This window comes from Macaca nemestrina, chromosome X (assembly GCF_043159975.1).
Source record: "Macaca nemestrina isolate mMacNem1 chromosome X, mMacNem.hap1, whole genome shotgun sequence".
Taxonomy (NCBI): Eukaryota; Metazoa; Chordata; class Mammalia; order Primates; family Cercopithecidae; genus Macaca; species Macaca nemestrina.
The window spans coordinates 70,262,447-70,281,513 of NC_092145.1; the positions used below are offsets into that span (position 1 = coordinate 70,262,447).

Here is a 19,067-nt window from a genome sequence, read left to right on the forward strand (position 1 = left end):
CTGCAGTTTCAGACATCCACTGGGTGTCTCGGAGTATACCATCTGTGGATACAGGGGGACTACTGTATTCTAAACTTCTTGTAACTTCTTCGCTTCTAAAAGCATTGAATTTTTATTATAACAATTGTATTATCTATAGATTTGAAAATTTGCAACAGAGTCCCAACAATAGTAGGCCCCCCAACGATGCCTTAGAACCTTTTTTTTTTTTTGAATTCCCAGAAGTCTGCACCACTTCTCAATTTTTTTCACCAAGAAGGACCCTTTAAATATGTTGAGTTCAATAAGGAAACAACATTTTACACATGGGGAATATGTTCTGAATGCAGATTTATCTTGAAATAGTGTGTGAAATCTTTGGTATTGATCAACATTCCAAGTACTGTCAATAAATAGCTTACTGAGATTCCATTTGTTGTTTTCACAGATTTCAGGAAACCTTACTGTGCCTTGGATTACAGGGTGTTCTAGAAAAAGAGCAGTAAGTAATCTTTCATTTAAAGCAGCAAATGGGTTTCCCCTTGTGCTGTTAGTAAGAATGCCATTGAGAAAATTGCCATCATATTTGTAAAGCTGGCAAAACTGAACCTTGATAGCACTACATTGTCTCAAAGGACATATTTCAAGATAGTAATATTTACATATACTGCAAATGTAATCTTAATTATAATGTAATAATCAGCACACCATATAATCCATGGGCAGTTTTCTCAGTTTTAAAAGTGACTCCAAAATAATTAATAAAATATGATTTTTTCTACATCTAATCAACCCAATTAATTTGATCAGACAATTGAATCATAATTAATATAAAATATCTCAATCAGTAATGCATAATTTACTGTTTCCTTTTAGTGCAAGTCAGTATTTAGAAATGATGAGTAATTGATGTTTACCAATCTTATTTTGTACTCTAGCTTTCTGATACAACTGCTATAAATTTTTAAATCTTATTATAACAGAACTTCAGCAAAATTGTGCTTTCTCGAAGAATCTCATTCATTTTTTGTATGTAAGACCAATAAATCTGCATTTTGGCAAATATCCCAGGAGATTTTGATGTGACTGGTCCCTAGATAGGAAACCATTAAAAAGCTTTAATCATAAAAGATACATGAATAGACTTTTAGAAAGACAAATGATCCAAAGCAATCCCAAGCAAAAAGAACAAAACAGGAGATATCACATTGCCTGACTTCAAACTGTACTATGAGGCTACAGTAATGAACACAGCATGGTACTGATACTAAAACAGACACATAGACCAGTAGAACAGAATAAAGCACCTGGAAATAAAGCTGCACACCTTACAACCATCTGATCTTTGACAAAATCAACAGAAATAATAAATAGGGAAATGACTCCTCGTTCAATACGTGGTGCTGGAATAACTAGCTAGCCATGTGCAGAAGAATGATACTGAACCCCTATCTCTCATATGAAAATTAACTCAAGATGGATTAAATATTTAAATGTAAGACTGAAAACTATAAAAATCCTAGAAGAAAACCTAGGGAATACCCTGCTCAACATGGGCTTTGGCAAATAATTTATGGCTAACTCACCAAAAACAATCACAACAAAACCAAAAAAGATAAATGGGTCCTAATTAAATTTGAGCTTCTGCACAACAAAAAAAATTACCAACAGAGTAAAAAGACAGCCTACAGAATGGGAGAGAATATTTGTAAAATATGCATCTGATAAAGGTCTAACAGCCAGAATCTACATGGAACTTAAACAAATCAAGAAGCTAAAAAGCAATCTAACTAAAAATGGGCAAAAGACTAAACTAAAAATGAACAGGCACTTTTCAAAAGAAGATATACAAGAGGCCAACAAACATGAAAAAATCATTGAATGTCACCAGTCATCAGAGAAATGCAAACCAAAACCACAATGAGATACCATCTCTCACTAGTCAGAATAGCAATAATTAAAAAGGCAAAACAAAAAACAAAACAAAACAAAAAGAAACACAACTGATTCTCCTCAGTCATTGGAGAAAATCAAATACACTGTTGCTGGGAATGCAAACTAGTTTAGCCACTGTGGAAAGCAACTTGGAGATTTCTCAAAGAACTTAAAATATAACTACCATTTGACCCAGCAATGCCTCTACTGGCTATATACCCGAAGGAAAATTATTCACTCTATCATAAAGGCACATGCAGCCATATATTCATTACAGTGCCATTCACAATAACAAGGTCATAAAATCAACCTAAGTGCCCATCAGCATTGAAGTATATATAGTACATATACACCATGGAATACTGTGCAGTCATAAAAATGAATAAAATCATGTCTTTTGTAGCAACATACATGCAGCTGGAGGCTATTTTCCTAAATGACCTAATGCCAGAACAGAAAACCAGATACTGCATGGTCTCACATTTAAGTGGGAACTAAACATTGAATACACATGATTATAAAGATAAGAACAATAGACACTGGGACTCACTAGATATGGGAGGGAGAGAGGGGGTGTGGGCTTAAGAACCACCTGTTAGGTACCGGGCTTATGAGCTGGATGTGGGATCACTGGGACCTGAAGCCTCACCATTATTCAGTTTACCCATGCACACATACACTTTAATCTATAATAAGAGTTGAAATTAGAAAAATAAGAAACAAAAAGCAGGATAACTCAAGTTATTTTATAATGGATAGGATAAATAAAAATGAAGCTAGGACTTCAGTATTGGCCAAGTTTGTCTATATTCCTTTATCCATTTTCTTCCCCAAAAAGTAGAACTATAAACCATGAAAATAATGTAAGAGGCTACCAAAGGAGAATTCTGAAGGGATGAAAAAATAAAGTGCCCCTTTAGGGATTCCAGGAATTACAGGACCTATAGGGTGTTTTGGTCCCCCCATTTAACACTAAAAGGTCATCCAAACCAGGAACCTCATGTCCCCCACCTTAGCAACACAAGAAAGCTTTGGTAAGCTCATTCCCCATCCCCATCTGCCACCAGTTGGAGCAGGCATGTCAGGAACAACATGAAGTGAGTCTGGCAACTTTGACAAAGAAGATTAACTGGAAGTTTTGTTGACAATAAGCAGCCAGGAGAATTACACTCCTTTCCCGCTAGACCAGGATATTCTCTCCCTAATCAGGAGACACCAGGCAATAATAACAAGGAAGATATTGACACAAAGAGTAGCTTAGTCTCTTGACTCCTGTAAGCAAGATAATTACTTCTTCTACCTAGACATACAAGTGGCTTATTGTCAACAAGAAGAGGGACCAAGCCACAATGAGCAACTAGTCCAGAAAGTGTGCTATGTATTCCTGAAGAATGGAGTTTCCATTTTCCACTGAAGGACATTAGTCTGTTGGGCAACACCAACGGGGGTAGGTATCTCCTCACAAGTTCCTGGTCTAGATGAGCTCTTTCTCTCCTCTTAGGTGGCACCAGTAGGGATTACTGGAAGCTCCAGTGGAACTAGATAAATCAAGCAGATGACAATAATACCACAAAAGTTATGAAAGTTGAACTATTATTGGAACCATAGCCGATAAAAGTAGGCCAGGACTTGCATGCTAAACATAAGTGGGTGACTGCCTGCAAATTTTTTTTTAAAAGCCAAGCATGATTGTGTGTGCTTGTAGTCCCAGCTACTTGGGAGGCTGAGATGGGAGGATTGCTTAATCCCAGTAGTTCAAGTCCAGACTGGGCAACATAGCAAGGTCCTGTTTCTTAAAAGAAAAAAGTCTCCTATGGTAGTGACAAAAGTAAGCAGGAAACAATCGAAGATTGCTCATTGAATTAAATTGTTACCTTTACTACATAATGTTTGCCTTTGTCTCTTCTTACAGCTTTTTACTGAAGTCTGTTTTACCCAATATAGATATAGGTACTCATACTTGCTACTGGTTTCTTTTTTTTTTTTTTTTTTTTTTTTTTTTGAGGCGGAGTCTCGCTCTGTCGCCCAGGCTGGAGTGCAGTGGCGCCATCTCGGCTCACTGCAAGCTCCGCCTCCCGGGTTCCCGCCATTCCCCTGCCTCAGCCTCCCGCGTAGCTGGGACTACAGGCGCCGCCACCACGCCCGGCTAATTTTTTGTATTTTTAGTAGAGACGGGGTTTCACTGTGTTAGCCAGGATGGTCTCGATCTCCTGACCTCGTGATCCGCCCGTCTCGGCCTCCCAAAGTGCTGGGATTACAGGCTTGAGCCACCGCGCCCGGCCATTGCTACTGGTTTCTATTTGCATGGAAATCATTTTCCTTCTTTTAACTTTCATTCTATGCATGTCTCTACAGGTGAGGTGAATTTGTGTAGACAGCATATAGTTGGATAAATATATATGCATCCAGTACTGGAGGACCCACATAGAGCAATTATTACTAGATCTAAAAGGATAGATACACTGTAATACAATAAATGTTGAGAACTACAATATCTCACACTCAGCATTGGACAGATCTTCTAGAAAGATAAATAACAACAGCAACAACAAAAACAACAACAAAAACTCACAGTGCATTTAAACTGTACCATAGACAAACAAACAAACAAACAAAAACAGAAAAAAAACATTTACAAAACATTTTCATCCAACAGCTGCAGAATACACATTAATCAGCACATGGTGCATTCGCCAGGACTGACTATAGGTTAGGACACAAGACAAGTCTCAACACGTATTTAAAAGTTAAAGTCATATCAAATATCTTATCTGACCACAGTGGACTAACACTAGGCATCAATAATAGAGAAACATTTGAAGCTATACAGATACATAGAAAATAAACAACATGCTCTTGAATGACTAATGGGTGAAGGGAGAAAATAAGAATACAATTTTAAAATTTCTTGAAACAAATGAAAATAGAAACACAACATACCAAAACCTATGGGTAACAGCAAAAGCAGTATTAAAGCCAAGGTAATAGCAATAAATGTCTACATCAAAAACTAGAAAAAATTCAAATAATCACGTTAAAATGCATTTTTCTTAAGTAAGTAGAAAATCAAGAACAAGCCAAATCCAAAATTAGTAGAAGGAAAGAAATAATAAAGATCAGAGAACTAAATGAAATGGAAAGTGAAAAATATATAAAATATCAATGAAACAAAAAGTTTTATGAAAAAATAAACAAAATTGACAAATCCTTAACTAGACTAAGAAAGAAATAGTGAAGACCCAAGGAAATAAAATCAGAAATGCAAAAGGGGATGTCATACTGGATACCACAGAAATAAAAAGGATCATTAAAACTACTATGAACAGCAACGTGCCTAAAAATTAGAAAACCTGAAAGAAATGAATAAATTCCTGGACACATATGACTTACTAACGTTGAACAAAGAAGATATAGAAAACCTGAAGGGACAAATAAAAATAACAAGATTCAGTTAATAATAAAAAGTTTTCCAACAAAAAAAATTCCAGGATTGAATGGCTGCATCACTGAATTCTACAACACCTTTAAAGAAGAATTATTACCAGTTATCCTCAAACTATACCAAAACATCAAAGTGGAGAGAACTCTTCCTATCACATTCTATGTGGCCTGCGTAACCCTGATATCAAAAGCGTATAATGATACAACCGAAAAAGAAAACAACAGGCCAATATCACTAAAGAACATAGATGCAAAAATCCTCAATAAAAAACTAGCAAAATTAATCCAATAATATATCAAAAAATATGCCATGATCAAATGAGATTTATTCCAGGAAAGCAAGAATGGTTTAACATACACAATCAGTAAACATGATACATCACATGAATAGAATGAAGAAGAAAACATTATCTCAACAGACGAAGAAAAAGCATTTCATAAAATTCAACATCCATTACCTATTTGAATTCTTGATAAATTAAATATAGAAGAAAATGCTTCAACACAATTAAGGCCATTTATGAAAAATCCACAGCCTAAATAATACTGAATGGAAAAAAGGTGAAAGCCTTTCTTCTAAGAATTGGAACAAAACAAGGATTCCCACTTTTATCAATTCTATTCAGCGTAGTACTAAAAGTCTTGGCCACAGTGACTAGGTAAAATTAAAAACAAAAGGGCATCCAAATTAGAAAGGACAAATTAAAATTATCTGTTTTTAATAGACAGTGTGATCTCATACATAGAAAAACTTAAAGACTCAAACACAAAACTCTCAAAACTGATAAGCAAATTCAGTAAAGTTGCAGGATACAACATCAACATACATATTCAGTAGCATTTTTATACATAACAAACAGGATGAGAAGGAAGAAGACAATGCTATTTACAATAACTGAAAGAAATAAAATACCTTGAAATAAATTTAATCAATGAGTTGAAAGACCTTCATTTAAAAAAATAAAACACTGATAGAAGGAACTGAAGTGTACAAAAATAAATAGAAGCACATTCCAAGCCCATGGACTGGAAGAATTAATATTATTAAAATGACTATATTGCCCACAGCAATCTACAGATTCAATAAAATATTTATCAAAGTACCAATTAAATGTTTTATGGAAATAGAGAAAATAATCCTAAAATTTATATGGAACCAAGGAAGAGCCAGAATAGCCAAAGCAATACTGAGTAAAAAGAACAATGCAGGAGGCATCACACTACCAAACTTCAAAATATGCTACAAAGCTGTAGTCACCACAACAGCATGGTTCTGATATAAAAACGAACATATAGAACCTTAAAACAGAGGAGAGAACATGCAAATTAATTCACATACTTACAGTCAGATGATTTTTGACAAAGGTGCCAAGAACACTCATTGGGAAAAGAAAGCCTTCTATAAATGGTAATGGAAAAACTGGATATCCACCTGCAGAAGAATGAAATTAGACCTCCTCTTACACAAAAAAATAAAAATCAACTAAAAATGGATCAAATACCTAAATGAGAGACCTCAAACTACAAAGTTACTAGAAAGAAACATAGGTAATGTGCTTCAGGGCATTTTCTCAACAAATAGAACAAACAGCAGGTGTAGGAAAACATTTTATCAATAACACCTCAAAGGCACAGGCAACAAAAGACAAAATAAACAAATCGGCTTACTAAAACGTTTCTGCATAGCAAGGAAAACAACAGAGTTAAAGGACAACCTAAAGAATGGGAAAAATATTTGCAAACTTCTCACCCAACAGCAGATTAATATCCAGAATATTTTTTAAAGCTGCAACATCTCAACAAAAAAAAATAATCAAATTTTTAAAGGAACAAATTATCTGAAAAGACATTTCTCAAAGAAGACAAAAAAATGGCCAACAGTTATGCTGACATTATGCTGATTGGGCAAAAGCTGGAAGCATTCCCCTTGAAAACCAGAGCAACACAAGAATACCTCCCACCACTCCTATTCAACATAGTGCTAGAAGTCCTGGCCAGAGCAACCAGGAAACAGAAAGAAATAAAAGGCATCCAAGTAGGAAGAGAGAAAGTCAAACTACCTCTGTTTGCAGATGATGTGGTTCTATACCTAAAGAACCCCATAGTCTCTGCCCAAAAGCTACTTTATCTGATAAGTAATGTAAGCAGAATACAGGATACAAAAGTAGTGTACAAAATTCAATAACATTTCTACACAAAAACACCATCCAAGCTGAGAGCCAAATCAGGAACACAATCCCATTCACATTAGCCACAAAATATAAAATACCTAAGAATACAGCTAACAAGAGGGATGAAATATCTCTACAATGAGAATTACAAATCACAGCTGTAGGAAATCAAATACGACACAAATAAATGGAAAAACATTCCATGTTCATGGATAGGAAGAATCAATATTGTTAAAATGGCCATCTGCCCAAAGCAATCCACAGATTCAATGCTATTCTGATCAAACCTATGACATTCTTCACACAATTAGAAAAATCTGTTTAAAAATTTGTATGGAATCAAAAATGATCCCAAGTAGCCAAAGCAATCCTAAGCAAAAATAACTAAGCCAGAGGCATCACATTACTCGACTTCAAACTATACTAGAAGACTATAGTAAGCAAACTAGCATGGTACTGGTACAAAAACAGACACATAGACCAATGGAACAGAATAGAGAGCCCAGAAATAAGACTGCATACCTACAACCATCTGATCTTCGACAAAGTTGGCAAAAACAAGCCATGAGAAACAGATTCCACATTCAATAGATGATGCTGGAATAACTGGCTAGTCACATGTAGAAGATTAAAACTGGAACCCTTCCTTATACAATATTAAAAAAATCAACTCAAGATGGATTAAACACTTACATATAAAACCTAGAACTATAAAAACCTTGAAAGATAACACGGGAAATATCATTCTGTACGTAAGACTGAGCAAAGACTTCATGATGAAAATGCCAAAAGCAAGAATAATAAAACCAAAAATTAACAAATGGGACCAAATTAAACTAAAGAGCTTCGGCACAGCAAAAGGAACTTTCAATAGAGTAAACAGACAACTTACAGAATGGGAGAAAATATTTGCAAACTATGTATCCAACAGAGATCTAAATGTCAAGAGACTATAAGGAACTTAAACAAGTTTATAAGCAAAAAACAACCCCATTAAAAAGTGGGCAAAGGATATGAACAGTAACTTTAGCAAAGAATATATACAAATAGCTAACGTGCATATGAAAAATGCTCATAATCATTAGAGAAATGAAAATCAAAATCACAACAAGATATCTCACACCAGTCAGAATAGCCATTATTTAAAAATCAAAACAAAACAGATGCTGGAGAGTTTGTGTAGAAATGGGAACACTTATACACTGCTAGTGGGAGTGTCTATTAGTGCAGCCATTGTGGAAAGCAGTTTGGCGATTTCTAAACGAACTTAAAACAGAATTATCATTTGATTCAGCAATCTCATTATTTAATATATAACCAAAGGAATGTACATCATTTTAAGGACACATGCATGTGTATGTTCATCACAGCACTATTCACAATAGCAAAGACATGAAATCAACCATAAGTGCCCATCAATGGTTGACTAAATTTTAAAAATGTGGTACATATACACCATCAAATACTACGTGGTCATAAAAAAGAGGCAATATGGATGGAGGTGGAGGCCATTATCTTAAGTGAACTAACGTAGGAACAGAAAACAATACCACACAGCCTCCTTATAAGTGAAAACTAAACATGAAGTATATATGGACAAAAAGAAGGGATAACAGACAATAGTACCAACTTGAGGGTGGATGGTGGGAGGAGGGTGAGGATAAACAATCTACCTATCATGTACTATGCTTATTGCCTGAGTGACAAAATAATGTGTACTCTAAACCCCTAAGATATGTAACTTTCCTAAATAGCAAATGTGCACAGGTATTCTTAACCAAAAATAAAGGTTTAAACGTAAAGTTAAATTTAGAAAAAGAAAAGAGAAAACGAGAAGAAAGACAGAAAGAGGGAGAAAGAAATTGTCAACAAGTGTATGAAAAATGTTCAACATTACTAAGTATGAGGAAAATACTAATCAAAACCACAATGTATTAACACCTTACTTTATTAGGATGGCAATTATCAAAGAGATAAAAAAAAATCACCAATGCTGGTGAGGATGCAGAGAAAAGAGCTCTCTTACAAACTGTTGGTGGGAATTTAAACTAGTACAACCACTATGGAGAACAGCATGGAGGTTTCTCAAAGAAATATAAGTAAAACTACTATATGATCCAGCGATTCTACTACTGGGTATTTATCCAAGAGAAAAGAAATCATTTCATAGAAGAGACATCTCTACCAATATGTTTATTGCAGCACTAATTCACAATAGCCAAGATGTGGAATCAACTTAAGTGTACAACAACAGATGAATGGTTAAAGCAAAATGTGGTATATATATACAATTGAATACTATTAAACCATAAGAAAGAATTAAATTTTGTCATTAATGTCAACATTGATGGAACTATAAGACATTATTTTAAGTAAAATATGTCAGGAACAGAAAGTTAAACACCACATATTCTCACTCATATCTGAAAGCTAAAAAAAAGTGATCTCATATAGGCCAAAGTAGTACAGAAGATATTAGAGGCTGGAAATAGTAAAACGAAAGGGATGATATGAAGAGATTTGTTAAAGGAGACAAAATTACAGGTAAATAGGACTAAGCTCTAGTGTTCTATACTACTGTACGATGACTATGGTTAACTATTAGTTATTAGTATCAAATAGCTAAAAGAAGGATACTGAATGTTCACAAAACAAATAAGGATGGATATGATAATAACACTGATCTGATCACTATACAGGAAATGTATCAAGACATAGATATGTACCCCACAAATATGTGCAATTATTATTTTTCCATTTAAATATATAGCTAGTTTTTTTTTTAATTGTCCTTTTCATTGCAAAAAAACATGGACCTTTCTCAACTTTGTAGAATGTATGTATAAAAACCACGTACTTAACATTATACTTAATGGTGAAAGAGTGAATACCTCCCCATTAATGTCAAGTAAAAGTCATGGATGTCCCCTTTTACAATTTATATTCAACATTTTACTGGAGGTTCTAGACAATGCAAGAAAAATTTAAGGTATCCAATCTAGAAGAGAAGAAATGAATGTGTCTTTATTTCCAGAAGACATGATAATTTATGTATAAAATCCCATGCTATTTAACTTAAAAAGCTACTAAGGCTAATAAGTGAGATTAACAAAATTACAGGATACACGTTCAATACACAAAAACCAATTGTGACTTTATAAACTACCAACGTATAATCAGAAATTGAAATTTTAAAAACACATTTGAAAATAACATAAAATATGAAATACTGAGGGATAAATCTGACAAAAACTATGCAAAACCTCTGCCCTGAAAACTATAAAATATTTGTGAAAAAAATTAGAAGGATTTTAATGGAGAGATATGCCTTTTCTTTCCATGGGACAAAATTTCTAATATACTATCATTTTCCCCACAATTATTTATAGATTTAGAACAATTTTAATCAAAATTTCAGGTCACTTTTTTGTAGAAAATTACAAACTGATTTTTAAAACTTATATGGTAACTAAAATGACTTGGAAATAGCCAAAACAACTTTGAAAAAACATATAATTGACAGGATAACACTGCATGTTTTAAAAACTTATTACAATGCTATAGGAATAAAAACAGTGTATTATTGGAGTTAGATGAATAAATCAATGAAACAGGATATGGAGTTAGACAACTTATGTTTTTAAAAGTTGTGAATTCAATTCAGTGGAAACAGGGTAGTCTTTTCAACAAATGGTTTTATAATGATTGAATATCCACATGCAAAAAATGAATTTTGGTCCATAGCACACACCATATATAAAAATTAACTAGGACCGGGGCGCGGTGGCTCACTCCTGTAATCCCAGCACTCTGGGAGGCCGAGGCGGGCGGATCATGAGGTCAGGAGATGGAGACCATCCTGGCTAACACAGTGAAACCCCTTATCTACTAAAAAAATATATATATACAAAAAATTAGCCAGGCGTGGTGACGGGCACCTGTAGTCCCAGCTACTTGGGAGGCTGAGGCGGGAGAATGGCGTGAACCCCAGAGGCGGAACTTGCAGTGAGCAGAGATGGCGCCACTGCACTCCAGCCTGGGCGACAGAGTGAGACTCCGTCTCAAAAAAAAAAAAAAAAAAAAAAAGTCAACTCAAAATGGATCATAGACATAGTCATAGGAACTACAGTTATTTTACAGACCTAAAATAAAATATAGAGAAAAAATTGTGACTTTTGGGTAGGCAAAGATTACTTAGATTTCACATTAAAAGCATGATTCATAAAATAGCAAATTGATAAATTAGAATGTATCACAATAAAAAACTCTTGCTTCTCTGAAGACACTGTTTCCTTGGAATAGAGTGGAACTTCCTTACCTGTTAAAATACGTCTATGGAAAGCCTATTGTCAGTTAACTACTGACACATGTTGTGTCATATATGAACCTCAAAGATACTATGTGATTTCTATCATGTGACAGAAACCAGATACAAGACATCACATATTGTATGATGCTATTTATGTAAAATGTCCTGAAAGACACATACAAATTCATAGAGGCAGAAAGTAGACAAGAGGTTTCTGGGGCTAGGGATGGGAAAGTGAAGTAAATGGAAATGAACATGAGAGATATTATTGGGGAAATTAAAATGTTCTAATACTGATATGTGATGTTAGTACAACTCAATAAAATTATTAAAAATAATTTAATTGTACCCTTGAAATGGGAAAATTGTGTTATATGTCAAATGTACTGCAATGAAGTTATTTTATAGAAAGACAGGGTTATGAAAATGAAAAGACAAGCCCAGATAGAGAGAACATATAACAGAAGGTCTATCTGATAAAAGGATCTGTTTCTAGAATATACAAAGAATACTCAAAAACTCGATAAGGGAACAAACCAGGTTAAAAAATGGCCTGAAAACTGAAAGGCACTTCACCAAAGGAGATATAGAGATGGCAAATAAGCAGATGAAAGGGTGCTTAATACCATTAATCATAAGGGAAATGTAAATTTAAACCACATTGAGGCAACTGCACACACAGTAGAATGACTAAAATTAAAGACTGATCATACCAAATGTTGATAAGGATGTGGAAGAATTGGAACTCTGAGACTGCCAGAAATGTTAAAACACTCTTTAAAACAGTTTGACAATTTCTAAAAGAGTTAAACATGCACTCATCCTATCATCCAGCTATTTTACTGATATGTATTTACCCAAGATAATTTATAGCACATATCCATACCAAGCCTTGCACATAAATGTTTATATCAACTTTATTTATAATAACCAAAACCTGGAAACAAACCAGCTGTTTATTAACAGGTAAATGAACAAATCATGCATTTCTATATACGAAAAAACTACACAACAATTTAAAAAATGAACTGTTGATAGGCCCAACAACATGAATGAATCTCAACATAATCATGACACGTGAAGGAAACCAGATTAAAAAGAGAGCACGTACTTGCTTGCCTTCATCTCTATAGAACTATTGAAAATGCAAACTAGTAACCATAATCATTCATTGACTGATGAGACAGAAGAAAAGGAAGGGGAAAGTTGATTAACAGAAGGCATTAGAAAATGTTGGGGCGTGATGTTTATGTTCATTATCTTGATTTAGTGATAGTTTCTTTAGTGCATACACATATCAAAACATCTAATTGTACAGATTAAATGTATGCAATTTATTGTATGTTAATTAAACCTAAATAAAGCTCTTAAAAACTATTCCTAAATTCGATTATTGGAGAACCCAGGTATTTGAATCTACTTCTTCATCTGTAAATCTTGTGAAATGTAATATAGATCAAGTTTGTGTGATGAATAATTAGTCTTCAAATTAACAAGTACTGTAGGTGCAAAATACATATTGTATTTCAAATAATTACTATGATAAAAATAATATGTAAAATATTCCATTAATATTTTTTATAAATTCTGGTAAGGACACTTAACATAAAAGCTACCATCTTCAAAATTATAAGGGGCAAAATACAGTATTGTTAATTATAGGCATGATGTTGTACAGCAGATTTCCAGAACATACTCACCTTTTCTCAGCTTCTATTTTTAATATTTTTATTTTTAAAATAAAATTGTATATATTTAAGGTATATAATGTGATGATTTGATATAGATATACTCAATGAAATGATTACTACACTCAAGCAATTAGCATATTTATCTCTTCACATAGTTACCATTTGTTATTTTGGGGAGAGCACCTAAAATCTACTCTCTGAAATCACCTGAAAATATACAGCACAGTTTGATTAACTGTTGTCGCTATGCTATACATTAGATCTCTATATTGATTTATCCTACATAACTGCAACTTTATGCCTTTTGACCATCTTCCCATTTCCCCCATATTCCCCACCCCTAATAACCATTGCTCTACTTTCTGTTCTACTTTCTACTTTTATGTGTTTGACTTGGTGAGATTCCAAATATAAGTAAAATCATGCAGTATTTTTCTTTCTGTGTCAGCCCTTATTTTACTTAGCATAATGTCCTCCAGGTTTACTTTTGTTGTCACAAATGGCAGTGTTTCTTTCTTTTTAAAGGCGGAAAAGTATTTCATTATATATACCTTGATTTCTTTATTCATTCATCAGTTGACAAGCAATTATGTTATTTTCATATCTTGGTTGTAGTTAATGACATGAGAGTGCAGATATCTCTTTGAGGTACTTATTTCATTTCCTTTAAGTATATAACTAGGAACGGAATTACCAAATTATATGGTAGTTCTATTTTTAATTTTCTGAGGAGTCTTCATACTGTTGTTCATAATAGCTGTACCAATATACATTCTCACTCACAGTGTATGAGAGTTTCCTTTTCTCCACATACAGGCCACTTGTGATCCCTTGACAGTTTTAAAAGTCTGTTTTTCTTAAAATTTTGTAATTTTTAATTTTTGTGGTATATTGTGTGTGTGTGTGTGTGTGTATGTGTGTATATTTTATTTATATATATATATATATAAATACTTTAAGTTCTAGGGTACCTGTGCATAACGTGCAGGTTTGTTACATATGTATACATGTTTATTGGGTGCATGAGATGTTTTGATATAGGCATGTAATGTTTAATAATCACATCATAGAGAATGGGGTATAACTCTCAATCATTTGTTCTTTGAGTTACAAACAATATAATTATACTCCTTAAGTTATTTCAAAATGAATTACCATTAATTTATTATTGACTACAGTCACCCTGTGGTGCTATCAAATAGTAGGTCTCATTCATTCTTTTTATTTTTTTTTTCACACATTAACCATCCTTACTCGTCCATCCCCTGCACCTCTCCACTACCCTTCCCAGCCTCTGGCAACCATTCTTCTACTCTCTATGTTCATGCATTCAATTGTTTTGATTTGTAGATACCATAAATAAGTGAAAACGTGTAATGTTTGCCTTTCTGTGCCTGGCTTATTTCACTTAATGCTCTTCAATTCCATTCATGTTGTTGCAAACCCCTGAATCTCATTTTTTTTTCACTACTGAATAGTATTTCATTGTGTATATTTACCACATTTGCAGGATTCATTCATTTTCTGATGGACAGGTGCTTCCAAATCTTAGCTATTGCAAAGAGCGCTGCAACATAGGAGTGCAGTTATCTCTTTGATATACTGATTGCCTTCTTTTTGGATACATACACAGCAGTGGGACTGCTGGATCATGTGATAGCTCAATTTTCAATTTCTTGTGGAACTTCCAAACTGTTTTCCATAGTGGTTGTACTAATTTACATTTCTACCAACATTGTACAAGGGCTCCCTTTTCTCCACATCCTCATCAGCATTTGTTATTGACTGTCATTTGCGTATAACCCATTTTAACTGTGGTAAGATGATGTCTCATTGTAATTTCGATTTGCATTTCTCTGATGGTTAGTAATGGTGAGCACATTTTCATATGCCTCTGTCATTTTTATGTCTTCTTTTGAGAAACATCAACCCAAATCTTTTGCCATTTTTTTGTTCAGATTATTAGATTTTTTTTCTATAAAATTGTTTGGCTCTTTATATATTCTGGTTATTGATATCTTGCCAGATGGGTAGTTTGCAGATATTTTCTCCCATTCTGTGACTGGTCTCTTCACTTTGTTGATTGTTTCCTTTGCTATGCAGAAGCTTTTTAACTTGATGTGATTCCACTTGTCCATTTTTGCTTTGGTTTCCTGTCCTTGTGTGGTATTGCTCCAGAAATTTTTGCCCAGACAAATTTCCTGAAGATTTTTCCCAATTTTTTTTGGTAGTACTAGTTTCATAATTTCCAGTCTTAAATTTAAGTATTCAATCCTTGATTTGATTTTTATCTATGGCGAGAGATAGAGGTCTGGTTTCACTCTTCTGCGTAGGCATATCCAGTTATCCCAGCATCATGTATTCAAAATATTGTCTTTTTGCCAGTGTATGTTCTTGGAAGCTTTGTCAAAAATGAGTTCCCTGTAGGTGTGTGGATTTGGATCTGAGTTCTCTATTCTATTTCATTGGTTTATGTGTCTGTTCTTATGACAGTACCATGCTCTTTTAGTCACTATCACACTGTAGTATAATTTGAAGTCAGGTAATGTGATTCCTCCATTTTTTATCTTTTTGCTTAGGATAAATTTGACTGTTCTGGGTCTTTTGTGGTTCCCTGTAAACTTTAGAACTTTTTAAAAATTTCTGTGAAGAATGTCATTGGTATTTCAAATGGAATTGCACTGAATCTTTAGATTGCTTTAGGGAGTATGTACATATCAAAAATATTGATTCTATCCATGAACATGGAGTATTTTTTTCATGTTTTGGTGTCCTTTTCATTTTCTTCCATCAGTGTGTTATAGTTGTTATTATAAAGATCTTTCAGTTCTTTGGTTAATTCTTAGATATTTAAGTTTATTTGTGGCCATTATAAATTGGATCACTTTTATTTTTCTTTTCAGATTGTTTACTCTTGGCATTTAGAAATGCTACCTATTTTTGTATGTTGATGTTGGATCCTGTAACTTTACTGAATTTCTTTATTCCTTCTAATATTTTCTTGTGGAGTCTTTATATAGTTCCAAATATAAGATCATATCATCTGCACACAAGCATAATTTGACTTCTTCCAATTCAGTTCAGACGCCCTTTATATCTTTCTGTTGTCTGATTGTTCTAGCCAGGACTTCCAGGACTATGTTGAATAACAATGGTGACACTAGATATCCTTGTCATATAGAAGATGTTAGAGGAAATCTTTCAGTTTTTCCCCATTCTATATGATACTATCTGTGGGTCTGTTGTATATGGCTTTTATTATGTTGAGATACGTTCCTGTGTTCCTTCTATCACTAGTTTTTTAAACAGTTTTATCCTGAAGCGATGTTGAATTATATCAAATGCTTTCAGCAAGTCAACTGAAACGATTGTAAGGTTTTATACTTTATTCTGTTGATATAATATTTCACTGTGCTTGATTTTGTATGTTGAAACACCCTTGCACCTTAGGGATAAATCTCACTCTGTTATGATGAATGATCTCTCTACTATATTATTGAATTTAGTTTGCTAGCATTTTGCCGAAATTATTTTACATCAATATTCACCAGATATATTGGCCTGTAGTTTTTTTTTTCTCTCTCTCTCTCTCTCTTTTTTTTTTTTTTTTTTAATGTTTCTGCCTAGTTTTGGTTATCAGGGTAATACTACCCCCATAGAATGAGTTTGGAAGTATTCCCTCTTTCTATATTTCTTGGAATAGTTTAAGTAGGATTGGTATTAGTTCTTCTTTAAGTGTTAGAATTCAGCGTTGAAGCCATTGGGTCCAGAGCTTTTTGTTGTTGTTGTTTGTTTTTTGTTTTTTAATGGGAGGCTTTTTATTATGGCTTTGATCTTATTACTTGTTATTGGTCTGTTCAGGTTTTTAATATCTCCCTGGTTTAATGTTGGTAGATTATATGTTTCTAGGAATTTGATCATTTCTTCCAGATTTTCCAATTACTTTGGCATATAGTTGCTCATAGTAGCAACTGATGATCCTTTAACTTTCTGCAGTATCACTTGTAATGTCTTATTTTTCATTTCTGATTTTATTTGTATTTTCTTTTTTTTATTTCTTAGCTTGGCTAAAGGTTTGTAAATTTTATTTAACTTCTCAAAAAACCAACTTTTATTTCATTGGTCTTTGGTATTGCTTTTTTAATTTCAAAATCGTTTATTTCTACTCTGATCTTTACTATTTATTTTCATCTACTAATTTTGGGTTTGGTTTGCTCTTCCTTTTCAACTTAATTTTTTCAATTTAATTTAATTACTTTCTATTCAGATCATTATTTCTTATACTAATTTTGCATTTGGTCTCTTCTGCTTTTCTAGTTCTTGGATGCATTTTTAGGTTGTTTGAAGATTTTCTCTTTTCTCGATATAGGCACTTATAAAGTTCCCTCTTAATACTGCTTTTCCTGTATCCCATAGGTTTGGGCATGTTGTGGTTCCTTTCTCATTTGTTGCAAGGAATTTTTCACTTTTCCTCTTAATTTCTTCATTGACCAACATGTCATTCAGGAGCATATTGTTTAATTTCCATGTATTTGTATAGTTTCCAAAATTTCTTTTATTATTTATTTCATTGTCAAATAAGATGCTTGTTAGTTTTTCATTTTTTGAATGTTTTAAGACTTGTTTTGTGACTGTTCATATGGTCTGTTCTTGAGAACGATCCATGTGCTGAGAAAAAGAGTGTGTATTCTGCAGCCGCTGGATGAAATATTCATCCATTTGGTCTACACTGAAGATTATGTCTGATTTTTTTTGTTGGTTCCCTGCCTCAAAGATCTTTCTAATGCTGACAGCTGTTTGTTAAAGTCTCCAACTATTACTGTATTGGAACCCACCTCTCTCTTTAGCTGTAATATTTGCTTTATATATGTGGGTGCTCCAGTGTTGGGTTCATATGTATTTTAATTTCTTATATCCTCTTGTTGAATTATCATTATATATTGACCTTCTTTGTCTCTTTTTATAGTTTTTGTCTTGATATCTATTGTGTCTAATATAAGTATAGGGACTCTTGCTCTTTTTTGATTTCCATTGGCATGGAATATCTTGTTCTATCCCTTTATTTTCAGCCTATATGCCTTTATAGATGAAAGATGTTTCTTGTAAGCAACAGATCAATGGGTCTTTTTTTAATCCTTTCAGCCAGTCTATGTCTTTTGATTGTAGGGTTTAGTCAATTTACATTCAATGCTGTTATTGACAAATTAGGACTCACTCTGTCCACTCTGTTATTGTTTTCTGGTTATTTTACCGTTTTCTCTTCCTTCTTTCTTTTTTTCATGTCTTCCTCTACTGAAGTTAATTTTGTCTGGTAATACAATTTAGTTCTTGTATCCAATGTATCTTTTCTTGTTTGAGGTTACCATGAGGCATTCAAACACTATTTTATAACCCATTATTTTAACCTGATAACAACTTAACCCTGCTTGCATAAACAAATGAGAAACAAGCAAAATGGAAACTGATACTCTCTATATATATCTTCATCCCCCAACTTATTAACTTTTTTTTCTTTTTATTTATATCGTCTCATACTGAATA

The 19,067-nt window shown here is 33.4% G+C and overlaps 1 protein-coding gene across 3 annotated transcripts in view; it reads left to right on the forward strand.

The window, feature by feature from the left end:
• LOC105483643 (highly divergent homeobox) overlaps positions 1–19,067 on the forward strand; it is a 198,947-nt gene that overhangs the window by 76,063 nt on the left and 103,817 nt on the right. For all 3 annotated transcript variants that reach the window (XM_024793345.2, XM_011744604.2, XM_071088977.1), the window contains one exon: positions 428–481. In XM_024793345.2, the coding sequence (XP_024649113.1) occupies positions 428–481 (54 nt within the window). The remainder of the gene's footprint in view (positions 1–427; positions 482–19,067) is intronic.